We start from the raw sequence: 21017 nt of genomic DNA on the forward strand, positions 1-21017 counted from the left end.
ATAAATAAAAGAATACTCTAAAAAAATCTATTTTGGTTTCCATAACTTGGCTTAATGTTGAATTTCTCATTAATTTTGTATCTGAACTTTGAAGGTGTTTGTTCACTGGAGTCACGAAGGAAGAACAACTTGATTTCTAAGCAAGGAAAGCATTTTCTTGTTACTTTTTATCCTCTTTTGCTGGTTTTTGTTTTGTTATAGTTTGCCAATAAACTTTGTTTGAAATTCTCATTTGATTGTTGATAATTACCTAATTAGCAACAACAATTGGTTAGTTGGTTTTGGAAAAAAAAAACCAAACCAAAATAATTAGTTTGGACCGATTAGTTGGTTTGATTCAATTTAAAATTTTTTAAAAATATAAATTTCAATTTGGTTAGTTTTCTTTTTAAATCAGACCAAATAAAAAATGATCATTCATACAATGAAAACCCTTCATTTTCCTTCATCCCAAAATCACATGTTGGAAGCTTTTGACAGTTATGCTTTCCTACTTCCCAAGTAATTTCCCTAGCTAAAAACCCAAAGCTTTTGTTGAAGAAAAGAAAGATAGTAAATTCACATCCTGCTCCCTTCGGGAGAATCTATAATCTCAAATTAACTTTCGAAATAGTTACAGGCAGAGCACATTCCCTTCATGGGCAACTTCTATTTATTTTTATTTATTTTTTTTTAATACCGTATCAAGAAGAAAACCTACAAGAGCACCATAGCGGAGACTAAAAGGCACCATCGCAGAGACTAAATGGCACCATCGTAATAAAAACATGAATAAATATAGGGGCACGTCACACGCTAAAGAATGGAAGATTGAGATAAAGTGGGAGAACCAGAAAAGCTCCTCTACTTCATTCTTTCTAGTGTTCATATAAAGGAGAATATTGATCACTAGATACACCGCTCAAAACATATCTAGGGTTCCACAGCAAACACATTGCGACAAAATAACACTGTTCTGATCAAATACATTTGAAAAATAAGAAAATAAATCAACCATATCCGAGTGCCTCATGCCTGCCTGCCTCTCTATCTTTTCTTTTCTTTTCTTTTTTGCGATGCCATTTTGTTTGCTCCAAGCCCTGCTCAAGTACCATGCAATCAGTTGATGACGATCCAATATTATTTACAATTGAAAATGACTAATACCCGACTAGAATACCTGAGTGCGAGAGATCATCTCAAAACTTTTATTGGAGGCATGGTTTATGACACACCAGAGCCCGTTCAAGAGTTTCACCCCTAATCATAATTGGCATCTACTCGAGCACCACCAGGTTGCCGCCCATGAGAATTCCCCCCACCACGCCTTGTGTTACTCTGACCTCTCTCCCTGGACCTTGCAACAGAATTATGAGAACCATCTTTTGAAGATTCATAATTGTTAGCTTTGTTATTATACTGAGGCCCTACTGGCTGGTACTCATAATGTGAATTCTGTCTCTGCCTTTCACGGTTATGGTGCTCATTATCTTTCCCAGAACCACCCCACTCGCCACCACGAGAATCATGCTCTCTGCCAAAGCGGCTGTTTTGGTTTCCATTTTTTCGGAACCCTGAAGACACACGTTGTTGAAAATCCATATTCAAAGGAGATGGTTCAGCCGGATGTCCTTTATGTGATGCTATCTTCCTTTCCTTCTTACCCTCTAGATGCCCAGTGCTAGGATCTTCTTCCAAATTGCTCCTTGCAGACAGAGAGCCATCAGGATGGGACTGGGCCTCTGCAGCAATATCCTTGTCAGGTTGAGGCAGAACTGGCACACCATTTTGAGAAGTGGAATCCTTTTTATTACCCCTAGCAACTTCGGAGCCTGTGTTCTGACCACCACTGGCCCTGCTTCCTGGATGATTAGTTGCTGAAATTGGCTGGGATTTGGGTTGCCAATGAGATGCTGGTCGTTCCCCAACAGCACGATTTTCTTTTGAAGTTGCAGCTGAGTCTGCTTGATGCATCTCTGAACCTAAAGTTTGGACATGAACCTTTTCAGCGTCCCCAGTATTAATTCTCTTCTCATCAGGATCATGGCTACATCCCGTGCCTTTATGTCCCCTGTATGATTGCCGCCTACCTCTGGCTGTTGCACCATGATCTTTTATAGCAGGGACAGTGATGGGCACCTCAGATTTTTCAGGAATGTTCCAACCATCAGAGTCGCTCCATTCATCAGAATGACCCAGTTGCTCTTTCGCTGAACTTACATCAGGTTTCTGGACTTGATGCTCAATTGATTTTTGAACAGTTTTACTTGTAAAGAACATAGTTGATTCAGATGAACCCCGTTGGCGCCATGATCCATACCTTTTTCCTGACTTATTTTGCCTGCCATCCCCATTCTTAGATTCTAAAATGGATACTACCTTTCCCATACCTGTGGCAGAGCTTTGAGAACTTTCATTGCCCAGAGAACGAGATTCAGGTCTTCCAACAGTCTCATCTGGTGTAATCTGATTGATTAATGGCGCCGCTGAATGGGGACTACTTCCTTGCTGAGCCATTTCTTTGGCTACAGACTTCGGAATGTATCTTTCCATTTCTGCCCGTTTATTTCTTGTATTATTCTGCACTTGCTGATCACTCTTCATGGGTTCCCTAATGGCATCAGCCAGAGTCTTCTGAATGGCTTCATCAGTAGCCTCAATTTTATTGTGCGACCGCACAGGCGCCCAGATAACAGCATCACCACTTTGGAATTTCTCAGTTGATTTATTAGCTTGTGGATTCCTCGGCATCCTGCGAGAATATTGAGATTTCCACTGATTATTTACTCTGCCTTGAACTTCTTCATTTGGTGATGATGTGCGTTGATCCAAAGACTGATTTCCATCTCTGGAATCAGTCTGGGCGCTTGGATCTGACACAGATTCAGAAGCCTTGGACTTACTACTTTCAACCGAAATGTCTATAGCAGTTATTTCTTTTGATAGGGTTGCAGTTAAAACTACTGCCATAGATGATGCCTCCTCCACTTTGTACTTCTTTCCAGTTTTGCTCTTTCTTCTACCATGATGTACTGAAGACTCGGTCGTGGCAGTTGGGTTGATGGGCAAAGTCGATTCAGGGCTTGTGGTCATTTCATTTGCACCCTCGATAGAAACAGGAGCATTGGCTGCTACATCAGTAACATTTTTTGGTGCCTCAATTATAGAAGTCATTAACTTATCATTGCAAGTCTTTTCCAAGGGACCATTCAGCCTTTGTCTGTAGCTCACACGCTTCTGCTTAGAAGCTCTATTGTCATAAGTCTCTGGGGCATTATCAGGGTGATCACCATCAGCACGACTAGCTTCCTGTTGCAGTGGCTCCAATTGGTCATGTATCACAACAGATTCCTTGTGGGTGGCCTTCGGCATCCCTGGAAGCAGCTCACTTAAACTCTCCGCTGCCTTAGTCCGCTTATTCAACTCTGCCAATTTAGCAAGTGCCTTGGCCTTTTGATCTCTAGCGCGTTCCTCCTCTTCCTTCTCGCGTTGTTTAACCCGTTGAATGGCTAGCTCTTTCATCTTAGCACGCTGATTAAAAAAACAATAGCAAATAAAGATGCTGATAGATAAAAAAAGGAATTATAAAAACAACAAAAGGTAAAAAAAAAATATATTACTTGCACCTGGCTATCACTGGGATCAGAGTGAGGTGGCACAGATTCTCCATCATCCTTCCCTTGATGATATGACCCAGACTTTTCAGTTGCCTCTGTAGGATTATGGTCTTGCCTATGAACATTAGAACTTTCAAAATGAGAAGACGACAACACACTCGGCAAGTCTGCAACATGGGATCTTCTCCGCCACCCTTCAGCCTCTTGGGTACTGAATCTCCCTTTACCATGATGATCAGGTCTCCCATGCATACCATGAGTTGATCTCCTGTGAAATTGTACATTAGTGTTGTCCACCATTGGAATAACAGATTCATTATCAATAAAAGCCTGCAGGAAAACACACACACACACACCTGGCGCTTGCTGTTCCGATAGCACCTGTTACCTCATGGCTCTTATCTTCAGCAAAAATGTGGTCTTCATGGGAAGCAGTGTCGCTAATGCCAGAGACATGAGTTCTTTCAAGAGATGCATAACTATTACCAGCTTCATTTGCAGAATGATTAGACCTGGCATTACCACCTTGTAATCTATTCTTATGCTCCTCCCTACCAGAAGCAAATTTAACTTCTTGCCTTCCATCAGAGGCCCTGGCCTTTGCATTTAAACCTTCTATTTTCCTGATTAGACTAGGATCCTTTGGGGCGGTTGAAACTTCTGGAAAACCAGATGCTGCATGTTCCAGTTTCTTAACTGAACTGTCATCAGCTGCCTTCCAATTTCCTACATGTTCAAGAGGTTTCACTTTAACACCTCCTTGGTTGCCTTTGGCCTCGGAAGAAAATTCTTCGCCAATTCTTCTTGTATTCCTCTCTTTATTGTTCTTCTCATCTGCACTCCAGCCATTCTCCCATGATGACTTTCTTTGATGGTCTGCCTTCCCAGGATATGATGCATTGGTTGCCATCATATCATCCCACTTCTGTTCTTTGTCTTTTCCCTCTAAACCATCATGCTGCCTCAGAAGAACTTTGCATGGTCCACGAGTATCTTGTGGATGACCAGATTCGAGTTGTTCTGGAACCATTGTGTGACCACTAGGAGGACCATATCCACCTGGCCTTCCATGGGAATTTCCAGGATCAGGAGCATTTTGACCTGAAAATCTGTTATATGGAGCAGGACCCACTGCCATTCCCATAAACTGAATATCTCGATCATTGGAGTTGCAGTAGCCCATGTGAGAAGCGTAATAGCCCTCGTAAGGAACTGGTCCAGGATAAAAGCCTGGACGAAATGGCATGCCTGGACGCATAAAAGCATCATGCATGTGGGGTCTGTACATATCTCCATTTGTTGGATGGGGTCCTCTTGGTCCAGGTCCTGGTGGAGGACCTTGTTGTGGGTTGGCAAGAGCAGTAGGTGGAATCTGTGGACAGTAATAAGGAAATGGCTCCATGGGAAAGCCACCAGGTGCTATTGGCGGCGCAAAAGGTGGACCACCTGGAGGTCCTCTGTACCAAACACCACCTGGAGGGTTATTTACAGGGGGGGCATGCCAAGAATCATAATTCTGTGGGCGAATATTAGAATTAGGATACAATTGGTGATCAGGGTGCCACTTCTCCATGCTAGGCCTCAACCCATCTTCACTGCACATGGGATTCTCTCTTCTCCAAGAATTTGCAGGTTCCATCTTTGCATTTGTGTTTAAAGAAGCATCACCTAGAAATTAGAAGGAAAAAAAAAAAAAAACAGTATGACTATCGTTATTTAGCTAGGCAGTGGCGATTGTCACATTTAAGGCATGCACACAAACATGCAAGATTACATCATGAAAGAGATGGCAGCATCCCTAAAAGAAATAAGTGTCTGGTGCCAAAAATGCAAACCTGCAGAATTTTCAGCACTCTCTTTCCCTGGAGCTACTCCACCCGATGATGAACCAGGACGACTGTAAGAATCATGATCTGCAATTAAATAGTTCATGAAGAAATTAACATCATCATTTATGTATTTGACAGATCATGAATGGGAGACATGTCATTAGAATAGACTACAGCATAAATCTTATGTGTGAACATTATTTGAGAATAAGATTGGCCATCCAAATTTCTTCACTGGTGCCAAAGAAAAAGAAAAATTGCCAATTCAATAAGTCTTCCCTCTGATCCTCACTAGAAAATAAAATTTACATGAGCTTTTTAAAATCAAAACAAGTAGCATTACTTTGATAAATATAAGATCTTGGAATATCAGCATGCCATTTAGATAATAATGAATACAATTTGGTGATACCTACCAAGGAAATTGAGCTACATGTGATTAAAAGACTAAAACAATGATATGAAGTTTTCTTGGCACTGTAAGAAGCACTGCAGGTCTAAAAGCAATAAACCAATCACAGAATGAGCACAAATTCTTATTATGATTCAATAGTATTAAAGGGCAAGGCAATATAAGTATACCTTGGGACTCCGTGTTTTTTCCAGAGTTTTCTTTCTCTGAACCAAGTGTTGGAAAATCTCCAGAAGTCAAAGAAAACCCCTCGCTCTTAGAGGATGTCCCTCCCTGCACGTATAGCAGTTATAACACTGAGAAGGCAAGTCAAATTAATAAAAGAAAAGTGCAAAAGCAAACCCAAGAAACCCAGATAAAATTTAGTTTGGCCTTGGCTTGGGTTGTTGAGAAGGGTCAAGCACATAGAATGTGAGTTACATGAATAATTCTGCCAAATGGCCCAACCCAATGTTTTTAATCAGTAAACCAAATCTAACCTCCTTGGACAATCTTTCAAGATATCAACTACTATTCCTTCAAGATATCATAATAATAACCATGATTTCTAATGTAAATGACTAAGACTTTCTTCATCAAATAAAATAAGAAAAGTCATACACAAATATGACAGCACACTCAATTATGAATCCAATTATGCTTTATTCCCCATCTTTTTAAAGTGTTTTCCCTTGAACCCTAAAATTACCATGTTGCAACACCTATCATTCTATAGTTTATATAGAAATAATGCTTTACATCCTCCAAAAAGAGTGTTCATTAACAAATTGGTTAAAGGATCTTATCATTACATAAATACAATCAACGAGTAAAAAAAAGGTTTACAATAACAAGCAGCCCTTTGCAGACATGTATGGGGAAAAAAACTGGTAATTACAGAGAGTAGATAAATGTATCGGCATTAGATCAATAACAATTTGAAAATTTATAGCTCTCCAATGGGTAGGGAAGCCATAACCTTGTTGTGTGGATAACTTGATCAATATGGATTTCTACTGTGAAAACATGGGGATTTCTAGCTACAACCATTACAATCTAGCATGTGGATGCCCATCTAAGGATTTTGAGTTCATTGATTGGAATTGTAATTTAAGAGATCACATGAGGAAGCTACAACATGCATTCATAACACAAGAAGAAAGCACTCAACAAATGTATTAAAGAAGAAGCTTGATAAGAGAGGTTTTAGGGAGTACGGCTACAAATTGTAATTCAAACCAACAATGAACTTCACATGCATTCAATTACAATACCTTTTGATGAATGTAATCCTCCATATGACTTAGAAGGTCCTATTATAATCAATTCCAATGAGCTGTTGCAGGGTTTACCAACAGAAAAACTCTACAATTTTCATTAATATCTCATGGCTACCATTCTAGATATTACTAGCTATATAATCAACTAATTTAAGAATCTGTTGCCTACTACACTCGAACAAGCACCATTTAGCAGCAAGTTCCTCAAGCAATTCAGAAGCCTATTGCCTGATTGATGCTATTTTCCCTTTCACTACATTGGTTTCAGGATTTGTTTGAAAGGTTGGGTTCGGTAGAAACTGCCCACTTGTACAAGGAACTGCAATACCAGCGAAAGTGCCAAAAATGAAATGCACAAACTTCACCAGCAAACATTACATAAACAAAAATATATTCCATATGTTGATGATAATTATCCGAGCAAATTCTTGATGACATGAGCAAAAAAATTTCATTTCAAAGTGATTAGTATGAGATGGTATAAAAGGTGATCTTTAAGAAAACCATACCAACTTTTCTGCTGTTCCAGTTGCAACCCAAGCCGCTGAATTATCAGATAAGGGCTCAGCGAAACGGGATAACTGCGAGCTGCCAGGTCTTGTTTCTGCACTGCAAGGACGCAATGATGTAAATGATGTTTGATTCGATGTCAAAGCTCCTGATGCTGAAGATGGCCTAGAATTTGTACCCCATGCACTAGCAATGGGATCGTGGGTTCTATCACTGCTTGCAGTTGATGGTCGAGTGCCACTTCCACCAGATGAGGGGCGACCACTCAGATGGCTTGGTGAACCACTACCACCATCAGTATTTGGAGACAGCGTTGAAGAACCCCAGGCATTAGGAGTGGAAGAAGATGATCTAGTGCCCCAGCTATGGGTACCCCTGTGAAGTTTAGGAAGCAATTAAGGATCAAGTCAAGCTATATACATCCATTCATACTGAAGAACAAAAGTAATGGCACAAAAGCATTTCATAAGGAAAAACAAGAATAATGGCAGAGAACCAGAAAAGGGCATCAAAAAACCAGAAGGTAGATAAATTACTCACTTGGGCACAATTTCAACATTCGGGTCCAGACCATGATTTTCTAACCTTGAAACATCAGAGAGGAAACATAAAAATTTATTGGAGGTAAACCAAGAGCCTCATCATACAGAACCACAATTTATTCAGCAGAAACCTAATACCTTTGGCTGGGTAGGTTTATTGGTTTGGGAACAGCGATTTTCCCCAAACTTGTCATGCCACCTCTTCTTGCAGGAGCATATCTGCAGACACTCATTTTTAGATAACAATTCATAAATTTGTTGGTTAAACACAATAATTTCAAGATCAAAACCATTCAGACATAGAGGTTGGAAGCTGCCAATAAGCACAAACGTAAAACATAAATAAAGATGCCCACACTGCCAAATCCAAACCACAGCACTTTTAAATGTGAGCATGTCAAATGCAATATAAAATATGCATGGATTCTATGAAGTATGGTGCGCCTAACAATCTTGATAAAATGGTAATGCCCCTGTAAGCCAATATCGCACAAGTTTTAGAGGGGTAATATCAATACCATGAGAAAAAACTGTCTGTCCTCCCACTGGCCCATGCAAAACCAAACACATGCTTAAAGATGATAGTTTATTTTGAAGGACATGAAAACACATATAAACCCCATACCTGCGATCTCCGGTCAACGTACTTGATGTCATAATTCAGTAGTCTTAGCAAGGTCATCCAAAAGACTTCGACACAATCTAGGAAGATAAAGAAAAAGATAAACTACATCAAAATGATGCATCACTATAAAGACCATGGTAAAAGGATGGTAAGCATTTTATGTGCAGTGAATAATGACATACATGATTTTTTCTTCAATAAGAGGGGAAGGGGGGGGGGGGGCTACCAAAGCATGCACAAAAAAAGACTGATCCATACAAAAAAAATTTCTGGAATCTTAGTCCGCACAAAACAAAACCCAATAAACACACACTCATTGCTCCCTCTTTGACATCCAAATTATAATTTTCATGTTAAATTTTCCCTTTAACTACTATCGATAGACCATTAGGATCTTCCTTGAATCACTGCTCTGTTACTGGTTACTAGTGCCTAAATTTCCACTAAAGCCACTAAACACTTCTTCCCTCACTCATTCAAAATTTTAATCAAACAAAACCAAGAAAATGCACAAACAAAACAGCATAAATGTCTGGAATACTATTCCATATGAATAAAAAAAGATGACTAAAATTGAATCAATTGGGCATCAAAAACTAGTGGTTAACTACTAATCATAAATTTTGATTGCTATAGGACGAAAAGAACTCATGCAGGCAACCTGGTATAGTTTGGTGGGGAACAGAATTAGCAGAGTTGAGTGTTCTATAGAGGACAATAACACATGCGACACTTCCTTGATAATGCATTACAGAAAAACTTGCTAAATCCAAATAGTTAACTAACCGTGCATAACCTCTTCGCAACATTTCCAACTTGATCAATTAACGGAATTTAGATTTCTCAACATTCTAAACCCTAAAATCATGCCCTATCTTATATTCACTTTCGATATTCTGAACCCAAAATGCAAAAAGGTTCCTCTCTTATCACCAAGATATAATTCCAATCTACAGTTTCGCTTTAACTACAATCCATTGAAAATTTAAAAATAAGCCAAAAAAATATACTATTAATTTATTTATTTATTTATTAGAGCTAAGAGAAATTAGAAGATCAAGTCACATATTCTACAGAAAAATCTAGGAGCCTCGCCCGAATAAACAACGAATCGGATCAATCGTAATTATAAAGCAAACAGAAACTAAGAAGCACAAAAGCTAAGTACAATTTTTATTAAAAATAATAAAAACCATTATATTTTCCTTCCTTTTTCCGGCAATTTCTCGGCAGGCAAACAGACACGTTTATTAATAACAAACAATAAAATAGAGAACTCCTTGCCTGAGATTTGATTCCTTTCGTTCTATTTTTGCTTGATTAGTTTTTTTTTTTTGGAAACCCTAGCGGAGAGTATAAAGCGGGGAGAGAGAGAGGAAATAAATTTCTCTCAAGGGCTTCGTATGAGATCGGGAAGGGAAAAGAGATCCGTGCAGGGAGAAAGCAACGATTGAAAAGAGTGAGAGCTCGCTTTATTTATTTATGTTTTATATTTTTCACTTAGATCCGCTAGAGAGGAGAAAAGGAGAGAAAACTAAAGAAGGGAAAGAGGATGGTTTGATGGTTGTGGCCCTGATATTTGACATGGAACCTTTTTCTCTCTCTCTCTCCTTCTAACTCGAAAAAATAAATAAACAAACAAATAAATAAATACAATGGATTTGGATTATTTTGATGGTGAATAAATGAGTGTTAATGTTTGGTAATTACAGATAATGATGATAATCGAAGTTAGCTCGCTGGAGAACAAATAAAGCCGGAGGGAGGAAAATTAATCGGGCTAAGAAAACAATTAAAAAAGAAAAACAATATATTTATATATATATATATATATATATATATATATAGAGAGAGAGAGAGAGAGAGAGAGTAGAGGTAAAACTACGAACCAACAGAGTACACGTGTCGGGTATAAATTTCATGAGGAAATTAAATCGGATTGGTGTCTACATAGCACGTATTCTAATTTGTACTCGTATATAGAGCATTACCGAGACAAGTTCTACACGTACATTATCCAGTATGATATCTAATTTTAACACGAGAGACAAAAATTTGATTGACATTTTATTGATAATTATGTTTATGCGGCGGTCAGATTAAACTTTTAGTAAATATAAAAATAATATTTAAATATTGTTAATATATTTTTTAGTAGAAAAAATTAAAAGGATAGTTAAAAAAATATATATATAGTTTGTTTGATCGGAATTTTACTTTTCCTCTATATTTTCATAAATTATATTTTATATTATTAATCAAATAAAAAATTCAAATAAAATGCATTGTTAAAGATGTAAATTGTTATTAAACATATAAATTATAGGATTTAAAGTAATTAATGAAAGTCTAAAGGGAAATTAAAAATTCAAATCAAACTATACAAGGGTTTTTATAATTATCCCAAAATTAAATTATATAGAGGTTAACTTGATATGATATAATCGACATTACAACTCCAAAAATAACCTGAACAATCAATTAAAATATGGTTTGATAAAAAAAAATTAAGATGATATATTTTTAAAAAAAATATTAAAACAATAATATATTAGATTTACTTGAATCAACTCGGATTACTTGAATAAAACCTAGATTAACATATCAAATTTTCAATTCAGGCCACAAGACCCTGATAACCTAATAAGAAGAAATAAAAATTGGTATTAAGGTTAATTCACAATTAACCTTATTAAATGATCAAATTGAAAACAAAATTTAATTAGAAAAATTAGTCGAGTTAACCTGGGTTAATATGTCAAACCTGAGTCATGAGATATGGATAACCATATAAAAAAATTTGAAACAAATTATAAACTCAATTTCCAACCAGTTCAATATTAAAAAATAAAATTAAAAAAATAATTAAAATATATATAAAAAAACACCTAAGTCAATTCAAGTCAACCAATTAAACTCGTGACTCAAGTTATAAGGCTTTGATAATCTTTTAGAAAACAAACTGAAATAAATTATGAAATCTAATTTATAATCAACCCATTATTAAATATTAAAATTTAAAATTATAAATTGCATAAAGTTTGCAAAAAAATTATTTACATTGGGCTAGCCATGGTATTCAATTGCTAGACATTCTATTTATAGTATTATAAGAATTGGTTTCACATAAACTATAAATCATATTCTTATACAAACTTTCTATGATAGATAAATATTTTACAATGTGAATCCTAATACAATTTATATCTTATATCGGGCATCTCTTCCTAGCAATTATATGTATTAAAACTTTAATTATACTGCAACATTTAATAATGTTAACCGTAAAAAGTTATGTTTTAAATATAACTTGATTGTCAATTAATAACTTGCATTCGTATTTTTTTTATTGATAATCAATCTCAACTATTTTTTATTGGTAATTATAAAAACTAATACTCTTAATCAAACAAAAATATTAAAGAATATTTATTTTAACAGAAGATAAGTAAAATGTAATATAAAAAAGTATTTTTTGTCTCACAATATTTTTCAATAAATTACAATATCTTTTTAATCTAAGTGATTTTAAGTGTCATTAAAAACATGGGCAAAGTCAATATTAAAAATATAAATTCTAAATGATGTATGCAATAGGTGGTTTTCTCCCTTCCTTTATTTCTCGAGTTTAAACTTCTATGCAAACATTTAGGGAAATTTATTCCCTTAAATACACCAGGTTAATATAAAGATGGTATGAAAAAATAGATTTAATTTTAGTTGATACATAAACTAGTCCAATAATATCTGCCTAACTGGTAAAATGACCTTTGAATTATTGGTTAAATTCAACTTAACCCTGAACCTTTTGATTTTATAATTTGGTCCCTCAAACTATTAAATCAACATAATACAGTTTCTATGTTAGATACTAAAAACAAACCATTTTATTGACAAATAATATGCTTTCACACGTCTCTATTTATTATTTTATTGGGAGGAAACCTAACAAAAGCGATGGATTGCTTTGACTTGACGGTTTGATAGATTAAAATCAGAAAATCCAAAGATGAGGGGTTAAGTTAGATTTGACTAATAGGTTAGGGATCATTTTGCCAATCAACCACCCTTCCCTTATCATTGAAAAAAAAAGATATTTTCAAATACAGGGACTGAAAAAAAAAGGTCATTACATGTGCTAATGGTAACGGTAAATAATTCAACGTAGTCCATTAAATTTGGTAAATTCCGTATAAGGGCCTGTAAAGAATAATAAGGGTAGATTGGTTGATTTTCCTTAAAATGAAAGCCAAAAGAAAAATTCAAGGTAACAATCCAGAGTAGACTATGGTGATTGTCAAGCAAACTTAACGACCTTCACTTTCAGAGACAGGACATTGCAAAAACAGAAGCCAGATTCTTTCAATTACAGTGTAAAAGAGGTAAAAAGTGATCTGATCTCATTTCTAGTTAAATCTGAACATAATCTTTTTCATAAAAATAATGTCAGATTGAATTTGCATGCTTCAAATCAATGTTACTGCGTAGTTATGATGCTATTAATGAAAGTGAGAATGAGGGTTTGTTAGGATTTGGAACATTGAGAATTCAGCTATGGAACCCAAATCACCTTCCAAACTTTATCTCCATATCATGGGTTTTTCTCATTATAAATGGATTTTGAAAATATGTGGAGTTTGTATAGTGATTTTGTTGTTGTTGCTTGGTGTTTATTTTGCATCTAATAAAGCTGGGAAAGCTGTAGTGAAGAGTGGTTTTTATCATTATACGGTTGTTGTGGATTGTGGAAGCACTGGGACGCGAGTTAATGTGTATAAATGGTGGAAACCAGCAAGTTTAAGTAATTGGGATTTGCCAATTTTAGTGCATTCTTATCCTGACAATTCAACTCAGAGTCTGTCTAGGGGAAGTTCTTGCAAGTATCATTGTGTGCAAACTGAGCCAGGTTTAGATAAGTTTGTTGGCAACTCCACGGGAGTGAGGCTGTCGTTAGAACCATTGATCCTACGGGCAGAACAGTGGGTGCCTCGTGAAAGACATGGAGACACTCCCATTTTTGTCTTGGCTACTGCTGGACTGAGGAGGTTGCTAATTGAGGATGCTAGGCAGGTTTTGGATGACGTGGAGGATGTTGTTAAGGAACACTCATTTGTTTCTAAGAAAAGTTGGATAAGGGTCTTGAGTGGGAAGGAAGAAGCGTATTATGGTTGGGTGGCTTTGAACTATAAAATGGGGAGTCTAGGGAATTCCTCGATGGGGCCTACGTTAGGACTTCTTGATTTGGGAGGTTCATCGTTGCAAGTTGTAATGGAAGTACATGGTGCTGGAAGAAATGATGCTAATTTGATAAGGTCAAAGATTGGATTGGTTGAACATTATATTTTAGCATTCTCATTATCATCATTTGGTTTGAATGAGGCATTTGATAGGACAGTTGCCATGCTTAGTCAGGTCCAGCCAGATGGAAGAGGTAATAATGAAAGATATGAAGTTAGGCATCCTTGTCTTGGTTTTGGTTTTCAGCGAAATTATTCTTGCTATGTCTGTGATGGGATGAATGCCCCTTATCAAAAGAATTTGAGCATTCAAACGCATAAAAGTGAATTTAGTAATACTCACCTGGTTGGAGACCCAGATTGGGAGATATGCAAAGGGATTGCAAGGGCTGCTGCTCTCAACTTAAGCAGTTTGGATTGGTCACAGCCAACTGATCTCAATAATTGCAAAACTGGCCTGTCTTCATTTGGTAAGTTCAAAACTTTATTTCAGTTCCCACTATTCGTTGTTTAAAATAAGTTTTTGACACTTAAATGCTGGTGAATATGCTGCTTTGGTTCTCAATTTTCACGTGATGATGTCTTGAATCATCACCACCTCTTTCAGTATTATATTTATGTATGAAAAATAATTACATCTCGGTGCTCTTCATTGTAATAGTCCTATATAGTTTTCTAAATTTGGTTTCTTATGGTCAAGGATGTCGTGTTTATATTGTTGAAATGGGGAAGCCTTGTTGTCTAGCACCCATGGCCCCTCAATTACATGGCAAAGAAAACGAACTAAGTGATGCTTGAAAACTTGAAGAAACTTTTTCCTGGATTAAAAAAAAAGAGAGGAATTCTCTGCACAATTTTGCTTGCATTAGAGCTGTTTATTCATCTGGAAAATATTTGGGTTTGAATTGTAACATGCACCTGCTAATATAACATAACCCTTACATCTGATAAAAAAACATTTACAGTTTAGGCTTGCTATTTTGCATGTCCAGAAGAAGCATCAAAGAAGCATGATTAATGCATGTTATGTATCGGGCTGACTACAATTTTACTTGACTGCATTTTGTCAATTGTTTCTTATAAGCTCAAGTAAAACGTGCTCATTGAAGAAATTTTGTTCTTAAATTGGTCTTTTCCAACAAGAGGTTTTATGCAGTATGCTTCTTTAACAATGCTTGCCATCTCTGATTGAAGTAAACTTATAGATATTTATGCAAAAAACTGTCTCTGTAACTTCCATTTGTATTTTGCAGGTAGTGGCACTCTAAATTTAATAGCTGGAACCCACCCCTCGAGACGATTTCATGCATTATCTGGATTTTTTGCTGTTTACAACATGTTAGATCTGGCACCAATAGCTAATTTGACTAAGATTTGGGAGAAGGGTCAGCAGATGTGTTCAATGTGTTCAAAATCATGGTCTGACTCGAGCAACACTTCTGGAAACCAAAACAACATTGGCAAATATTGTTTCCGGGTGCCTTATATGGCATCGCTCATTGAGGATGCTTTGTGTCTTGGTGATAAAGAAATAGTGTTTGGTCCTGGAGATCTATCTTGGACTTTAGGAGCTTCACTAGTTGAAGTGGAGAAACCATGGCCAAGCTCTACCGAAACAACCATTTTATCCCTGAAAAGTAAGGAGGTTCTATATTCCTCCGTCCTTTTGTTCCTTCTACTTCTGTTTATTTCATTTATTGTTTACTATAATCAAATCAAGTTGCCTATGCCGGGCAAGAAGATTCCTGCTGTCAGACTATCTTTGCCATCTTATGTTCATCCTAAACTCCGTCCAAACTAATGTTTGGTCACAACAACATGAGCTAACAGAATTGTCAGTGGGATTTGTGGTTCAAGAATGACTGCAGAATGCTAGCTTTCTAAGGTGAAGCGTGTCTTGAGTGGAAAATGACTGTGATAGGCAACGATGCTATTAAGTATAGCTGCACGAAAGAAAAATTGAAAGAAGTAGATCAGCCTATGAAACAAAATATTGTTAAATAAGAGAATATCAGCATGCAACAAGATATTTCAAACAACCGCTTGAAGTGCTAATCTGCTTTTCATATTGCTTGCAACCGTGTGAATGTCCTGCTGTGTTGTAGCATGCATTCGGAAATGTCTCCTGTTTTTCTTTTAATTTGATTTCTCTTGTTACTTTCCTTGTCTGGAATTCTGTACTGCATGTGGTACTGCATTCTGAAATCAAGTAAAAAAGTTTGTGAATGATTCTTTAAACTCAGGTGGAGAGGTTAGTGAATGGATTTCTATGGGAAGTTGGTCTGTGTGTTTGTGTTGTGTGATCTTTAACCCTTTTTCCTTTGCTCTTTTTGGCGGTTGTTGCTATCCCAGCCACTCACGGGTTAGCCAATGCATTTTAGCCGTCCATTATTCAAACTAGCAACCACAGGACAAACTTCTCAGAAACTCTCACTGTTAACTGCAAGATTACGTGCTCGAAATTTTGGGCTGAGGATTACGTAATGACTTGTATAATACAAATGATCCTAAGTGATATTCATTATCCAATGGTTAAAAACCATTTCTAGCTGTCCTTTTGCAGGAATTAGCAGGTCTATTTTTGCTACCGAGACTGCCTCAGTGTTCAAAATGTTCACCTGGAAATTGCTTTATTTCAATTTTATCCTTGAAATTGGCAATTTGAGGCAATTTCAAGCTGGTACAATAAATCTAGAAGTCTTTGCAGTGACGTAAAACACCCTTCTGATGCTGATCAAACACAAAAACAAGATTGATTCTCTCAGCAATGCCCTATTGAATGAAGTTCACTGTCCACAAACCAATATATTTAACAAAGAAAGATGCTAATAAACGATAAAAATACACACATCCATTAAGTTTATATGGTATCGACGTACAAGCTGAACTGGAAAACGTTGGACAGCATGTTTTACATATAACTTGATAACATATTTACAACATATTTACAAGGATAAGGAAAGTACTACAGTATGCAGATTCCAAACTTTCATGCCCGTCCAATCCACAATTCCTCAGTATGAGGCTATTCCACTGGATTGGCAACCATTTGCTCCGGGTGCTTTTATATCTGCCCATACTTCATTGGTACGATGGATAAACTGAAATGGAGAATCGTACTGAGCAATCGAATAGGAACCATTGCTGTCAGTGGAAGTTACGTTAACCCACGGAGACGTGCTCAAGCTGACAGCGAGTCGTTTTGCTTCTCTTGCAACATTCTCATCCTTCGCATATCCAGAGAACTTCCTCACAGCAACACAACGACTGTTCCATGTGTATGGTTTCAGGTGCAGTTCATCAAGGGGGACTGGTGGGTCAGCTTGGAATTTCACAGGCAAGTAAAATCGAACGTTGTAGGCTGATGATTGAAAGGGCCCGGCTCCTGGGACTATGCTAGTCACAACGGGAGCTGTCATCGCAATCCTCGAACAATTTAGATTGGCACCTTGGATGTATTGAAACAACCTGATAAAAGAACAACAGGATAATATCAAGCAAATGAATTAGACTTCCAAAGGAAGATTAGAAATTACAAAAATATAGAAAAAGAGGCACAACCAATCCCAAATAAACCTTTACCATTCTGCTTTAAGGAAGCAGCTATCATGTTTTTTTATATTGTTACTAAATGCTGCTATTTCCACCCTGTCCTCCTAAAACTACATTAGTATTTGCTGTGGTCTGTGGCTCCAAAACATGGAGAGAAGTGGCTTTGTGCAAGCAAGCTTGCTAAGATTGCAGATTCATCCCCATCGTCAAGCCAACTTACCTGTTTTTACAAAAAGCTTACCTGGTTGAATGAAAAAGATGAATGCTTATTTTAAGAATTACATGTTGGCGCATATTGTTTACTGTATTCACAGAAAGCCATTGAACATCTGAACTGCAATATTACAATCTTTAAACCGATAAAATTACATATCTACTATCTAGATCAATTTGGTGTAACCTGTAGTTATGCTTAGTCATTCTTTACCACTTTAGCCTCCTCATTCCTACTTCTTCCATTAAGGTTATAGTAGAAGCAGAAACATCAAAACTAATGACTTCAGTTACATAAAAGATGATAAGAGATCAAGGAAAATACAAATTCAAATAAAAAAAGAGTTCCAACATGGAGGGTCAATTAGCTTATTGCCATCACTACTTTCTATTTTTTTTTCAGTTTTTTTTTCAGTCAGAAGAACATAGTCAAGAAATGGTAGCTCCATGAGCCTGGAGGAAAATTGCAACCTATACCCAACTATTCTACCTAGTTAAATTATTATAAAATCATGTGCTAACATTTACCTCTCAAGTCAGAGATGATTAAAATCACAAAATCGAGATTTGAAATTATATCTTCGTCATCCTAATCATAAAAAATCAAAAGTAACAAATTCCCAAAATCTGTCTCAAAACACACAATACCTGGAAAAAAACAAAACCCCATGACTCAAAATCCCGACTTTATTCATTTTCCCACTTTCTGCGCAAACATAGTTCTTTCAACAATCTTATTCTCTACAATCATGAAACAAGTGAGCAACCAAAAAAATATCTGCTGTGAAAGTTAATACCAACCAAACCAAAGTTTTAAAAGAATCAAACTTTTCTCTAAGCAATCAAAGCATCAAACTAGATATGAACATAAAATTCATGGAGTTCTTGAGAATAGGAGTTACCTGTGAAAGCCAAACAACGTGGCTTTCTCAAAGGAGAGTTCATTAACTGGAGCAGACATCCATGTGGAATTCACATATAATCTGACCTCAAAATCTGATTCCGCGTGCACCACTGCATACTGTGGCGATTCGATTGCCTTGCAAAGACAAACCAAATCCAACACTACAATACCAGGTAACAGAAACAACCACCACCTTGGTTTCTCCATCGCTCTTTCACTCTCTGTCTGTCTGACTAGAGGAATCAACTGGAAGTCTGCGTCTGTTTCAACACTAAACTATGTCTGGAAAACGAATTTACAACTTTGTCCCTAGTGCTGTCTGTTCTGTTTGACTTTTGCCATCCGGGAAATGAGCACACAGAATTAAAATAAAAGCAAAATGTTTCGGTGAAATAAGATATTTTTAAAAATAGTGTTTTAAAATAGCGATATTAATTATATGTTATTATTGGAAATTATGATATCATAATTCATAATCATAATATATATTAATTTTTTTTATGAAAATATACAAAATTATAGCATAAAATAACGGATAATTACTTCATTTTCAGCCCTCTGAGTCCTTGATTCTAGTTTTGGACTACAAGCTATTTTTTTTTTTCATGTTAAAAATTATAATATTAATTAAAATTATATCATGATTATCATGGTTAGAAATCATGATATCTAATTAAATATCATATTTTCAAACCATAATATTAAAAAAATATATTATTATTTTTTTAAAAAAATTCATTTGAATTTTATTTATTAGTTATTTTAATTTTTATATGCTAATTTTTCAATTCGTCCCTTTTGTTGCCATACGGCAAAACTAGGTTGCGTAGTGTCTAATGTGATAATGAAATGTACAACAATGATGTTTTTCTGCTTCATTTGTGTTTACATGCATGGGAACAATGATGGAATATCCACCAGTTTTTTTAAGCTTTTCTGGTTCTCGTTTGAAAAAAGCTACAAGCACTTTTTATTTTTATATTTTTTAAAAAAATTAAATTTTTTTTTATTTTAAATTAATATTTTTAAATCATTTTAATATGCTAATATAAAAAAAATAATTTTTAAAAAATAATAATAATTATTATTTTAATGCATTTTCAAATAAAAAATACTTTAAAAAACAACCACAACCACACTCTTAAACTAATTTTTTCTAGATTAATGTCATTTGATGCCATTTGTTTGGACATTGTTTTATTAAAAAAATAATTTTTAAAATATTTAATATATTTATATTAAAAATAAAAAATATTATTAAAATATATTTTCAAACAAAAAATATTTTTTTTAAAAAATCTTTACCACTATTTCAAACACCTTTTAAAAAAAATATTTAAAAATTATAATGAATGATTATTTTTTAGAATTTTTTTATTTGAAAATATATTAAAATAATTTTTTAAAAAATAATTTTTATTGTAAACACGTCAAAATGATAAAAAAAACAAAAATAAATAAATCTAAAATAATATTTTCTATTTTTTTATAAAACACAAATCCAAGCTAAAAAACAAACACTGCCTGAAAAACAGTTCTTTTTCTCTCTCTTCTTTTTTTTTTCCTTCTTTCTGCAGGACATCAACTGGCTGCTTTGACAATTCAATGCAAGAATTGAACTACTCATCAAAATGACATTAATAAGAAAGTAAATGCAATTGCTTAAGTTTATCATTATAGCATAAAATAACGGATAATTACTTCATTTTCAGCCCGTTCTTCTTCTTTTTTTTTTTTTTTATTATTTACATGGATGTCCGGGTCAGTTTGCGCACACCACAACTAATTCCACGGCCCCCTGAACATCCTGCAAACCTAGTGAGCATGTAAGGCACCGTGGGGTGACAAGCGTGCACAATAAGGTTTGAACCCTGGTGCAGAGGAAAGGGAACAAGCCCCTTCAACCATTAGGCCAAGACCTTAAGTTCTTGATTCTAGTTTTAGTGTACAAGCTATTTTTTTGTATTTACATCTTAAAAATTATAATATCAATTAAAATTATATCATAAATCATGATATCTAATTAATTATTGTATTTTCTAACCATAATATTAAAAAATATATTTTTATATTTTTTAAAAATTATTTTAATTTTATTTATTAGTTATTTTAATTTTATATGCTAATTTTTCAATTCGTCCAATTTTGTTGCCATACGGCTAAACTAGGTTGCGTAGTGTCTAATGTGATAATGAAATGTACAACAATGATGTTTTTCTGCTTCATTTGTGTTTACATGCATGGGAATTGATGGAATATCCACCAGTTTTTTTAAGCTTTCCTTTCTAGTTTGAAAAGAGCTACAAGCACTTTTTATTTTTATATTTTTAAAAAATAT

At 35.3% G+C, this 21017-nt stretch overlaps 3 protein-coding genes across 4 annotated transcripts; 1 reads left to right on the plus strand and 2 right to left on the minus strand.

The window, feature by feature from the left end:
- Positions 1 to 810: 810 nt before the first annotated feature.
- On the minus strand, positions 811 to 10352 carry LOC118057469 (protein MODIFIER OF SNC1 1). Of its 2 annotated transcripts, none has more exons than XM_035070052.2 (11): positions 10058 to 10352; positions 8774 to 8850; positions 8287 to 8367; positions 8147 to 8191; positions 7606 to 7981; positions 6008 to 6110; positions 5432 to 5509; positions 3953 to 5264; positions 3606 to 3864; positions 1160 to 3510; positions 811 to 1079 (listed from the first exon to the last, which is right to left on the minus strand). In XM_035070052.2, exons 2-10 carry the CDS (start codon positions 8803 to 8805, stop codon positions 1240 to 1242), a joined length of 4557 nt encoding a protein of 1518 aa, XP_034925943.1. In that variant the 5' UTR covers positions 8806 to 8850; positions 10058 to 10352; the 3' UTR covers positions 811 to 1079; positions 1160 to 1239. The 2 variants fall into 2 exon arrangements, with proteins under 2 accessions (XP_034925943.1, XP_034925941.1); XM_035070050.2 differs by having other exon boundaries at positions 3600 to 3864.
- Positions 10353 to 12989: 2637 nt separating this feature from the next.
- On the plus strand, positions 12990 to 17227 carry LOC118057468 (probable apyrase 7). The gene is made up of 2 exons (XM_035070049.2): positions 12990 to 14480; positions 15264 to 17227. Exons 1-2 carry the CDS (start codon positions 13328 to 13330, stop codon positions 15809 to 15811), a joined length of 1701 nt encoding a protein of 566 aa, XP_034925940.1. The 5' UTR covers positions 12990 to 13327; the 3' UTR covers positions 15812 to 17227.
- LOC118057467 (uncharacterized) lies at positions 16840 to 18937 on the minus strand. Its single transcript, XM_035070048.2, has 2 exons — positions 18678 to 18937; positions 16840 to 17478 (listed from the first exon to the last, which is right to left on the minus strand). Exons 1-2 carry the CDS (start codon positions 18884 to 18886, stop codon positions 17025 to 17027), a joined length of 663 nt encoding a protein of 220 aa, XP_034925939.1. The 5' UTR covers positions 18887 to 18937; the 3' UTR covers positions 16840 to 17024.
- Positions 18938 to 21017: the final 2080 nt, after the last annotated feature.

This window comes from Populus alba, chromosome 15 (assembly GCF_005239225.2).
Source record: "Populus alba chromosome 15, ASM523922v2, whole genome shotgun sequence".
Taxonomy (NCBI): domain Eukaryota; kingdom Viridiplantae; phylum Streptophyta; class Magnoliopsida; order Malpighiales; family Salicaceae; genus Populus; species Populus alba.

Coding starts and splice junctions, on each gene's coding strand:
- LOC118057468 (XM_035070049.2), top strand. CDS start 13,328: ATGGAACCCAAATCACCTTCCAAACTTTATCTCCATATCATGGGTTTT. Junction 14,481..15,263: donor AACTGGCCTGTCTTCATTTG/GTAAGTTCAAAA, acceptor TGTATTTTGCAG/GTAGTGGCACTCTAAATTTA.
- LOC118057469 (XM_035070050.2), bottom strand. CDS start 8,805: ATGACATCAAGTACGTTGACCGGAGATCGCAG. Junction 5,265..5,431: donor GAGTGCTGAAAATTCTGCAG/GTTTGCATTTTT, acceptor TCTAATTTCTAG/GTGATGCTTCTTTAAACACA. Junction 3,865..3,952: donor ATCGGAACAGCAAGCGCCAG/GTGTGTGTGTGT, acceptor ACAATTTCACAG/GAGATCAACTCATGGTATGC.
- LOC118057467 (XM_035070048.2), bottom strand. CDS start 18,886: ATGGAGAAACCAAGGTGGTGGTTGTTTCTGTTACCTGGTATTGTAGTG. Junction 17,479..18,677: donor ACGTTGTTTGGCTTTCACAG/GTAACTCCTATT, acceptor TTCTTTTATCAG/GTTGTTTCAATACATCCAAG.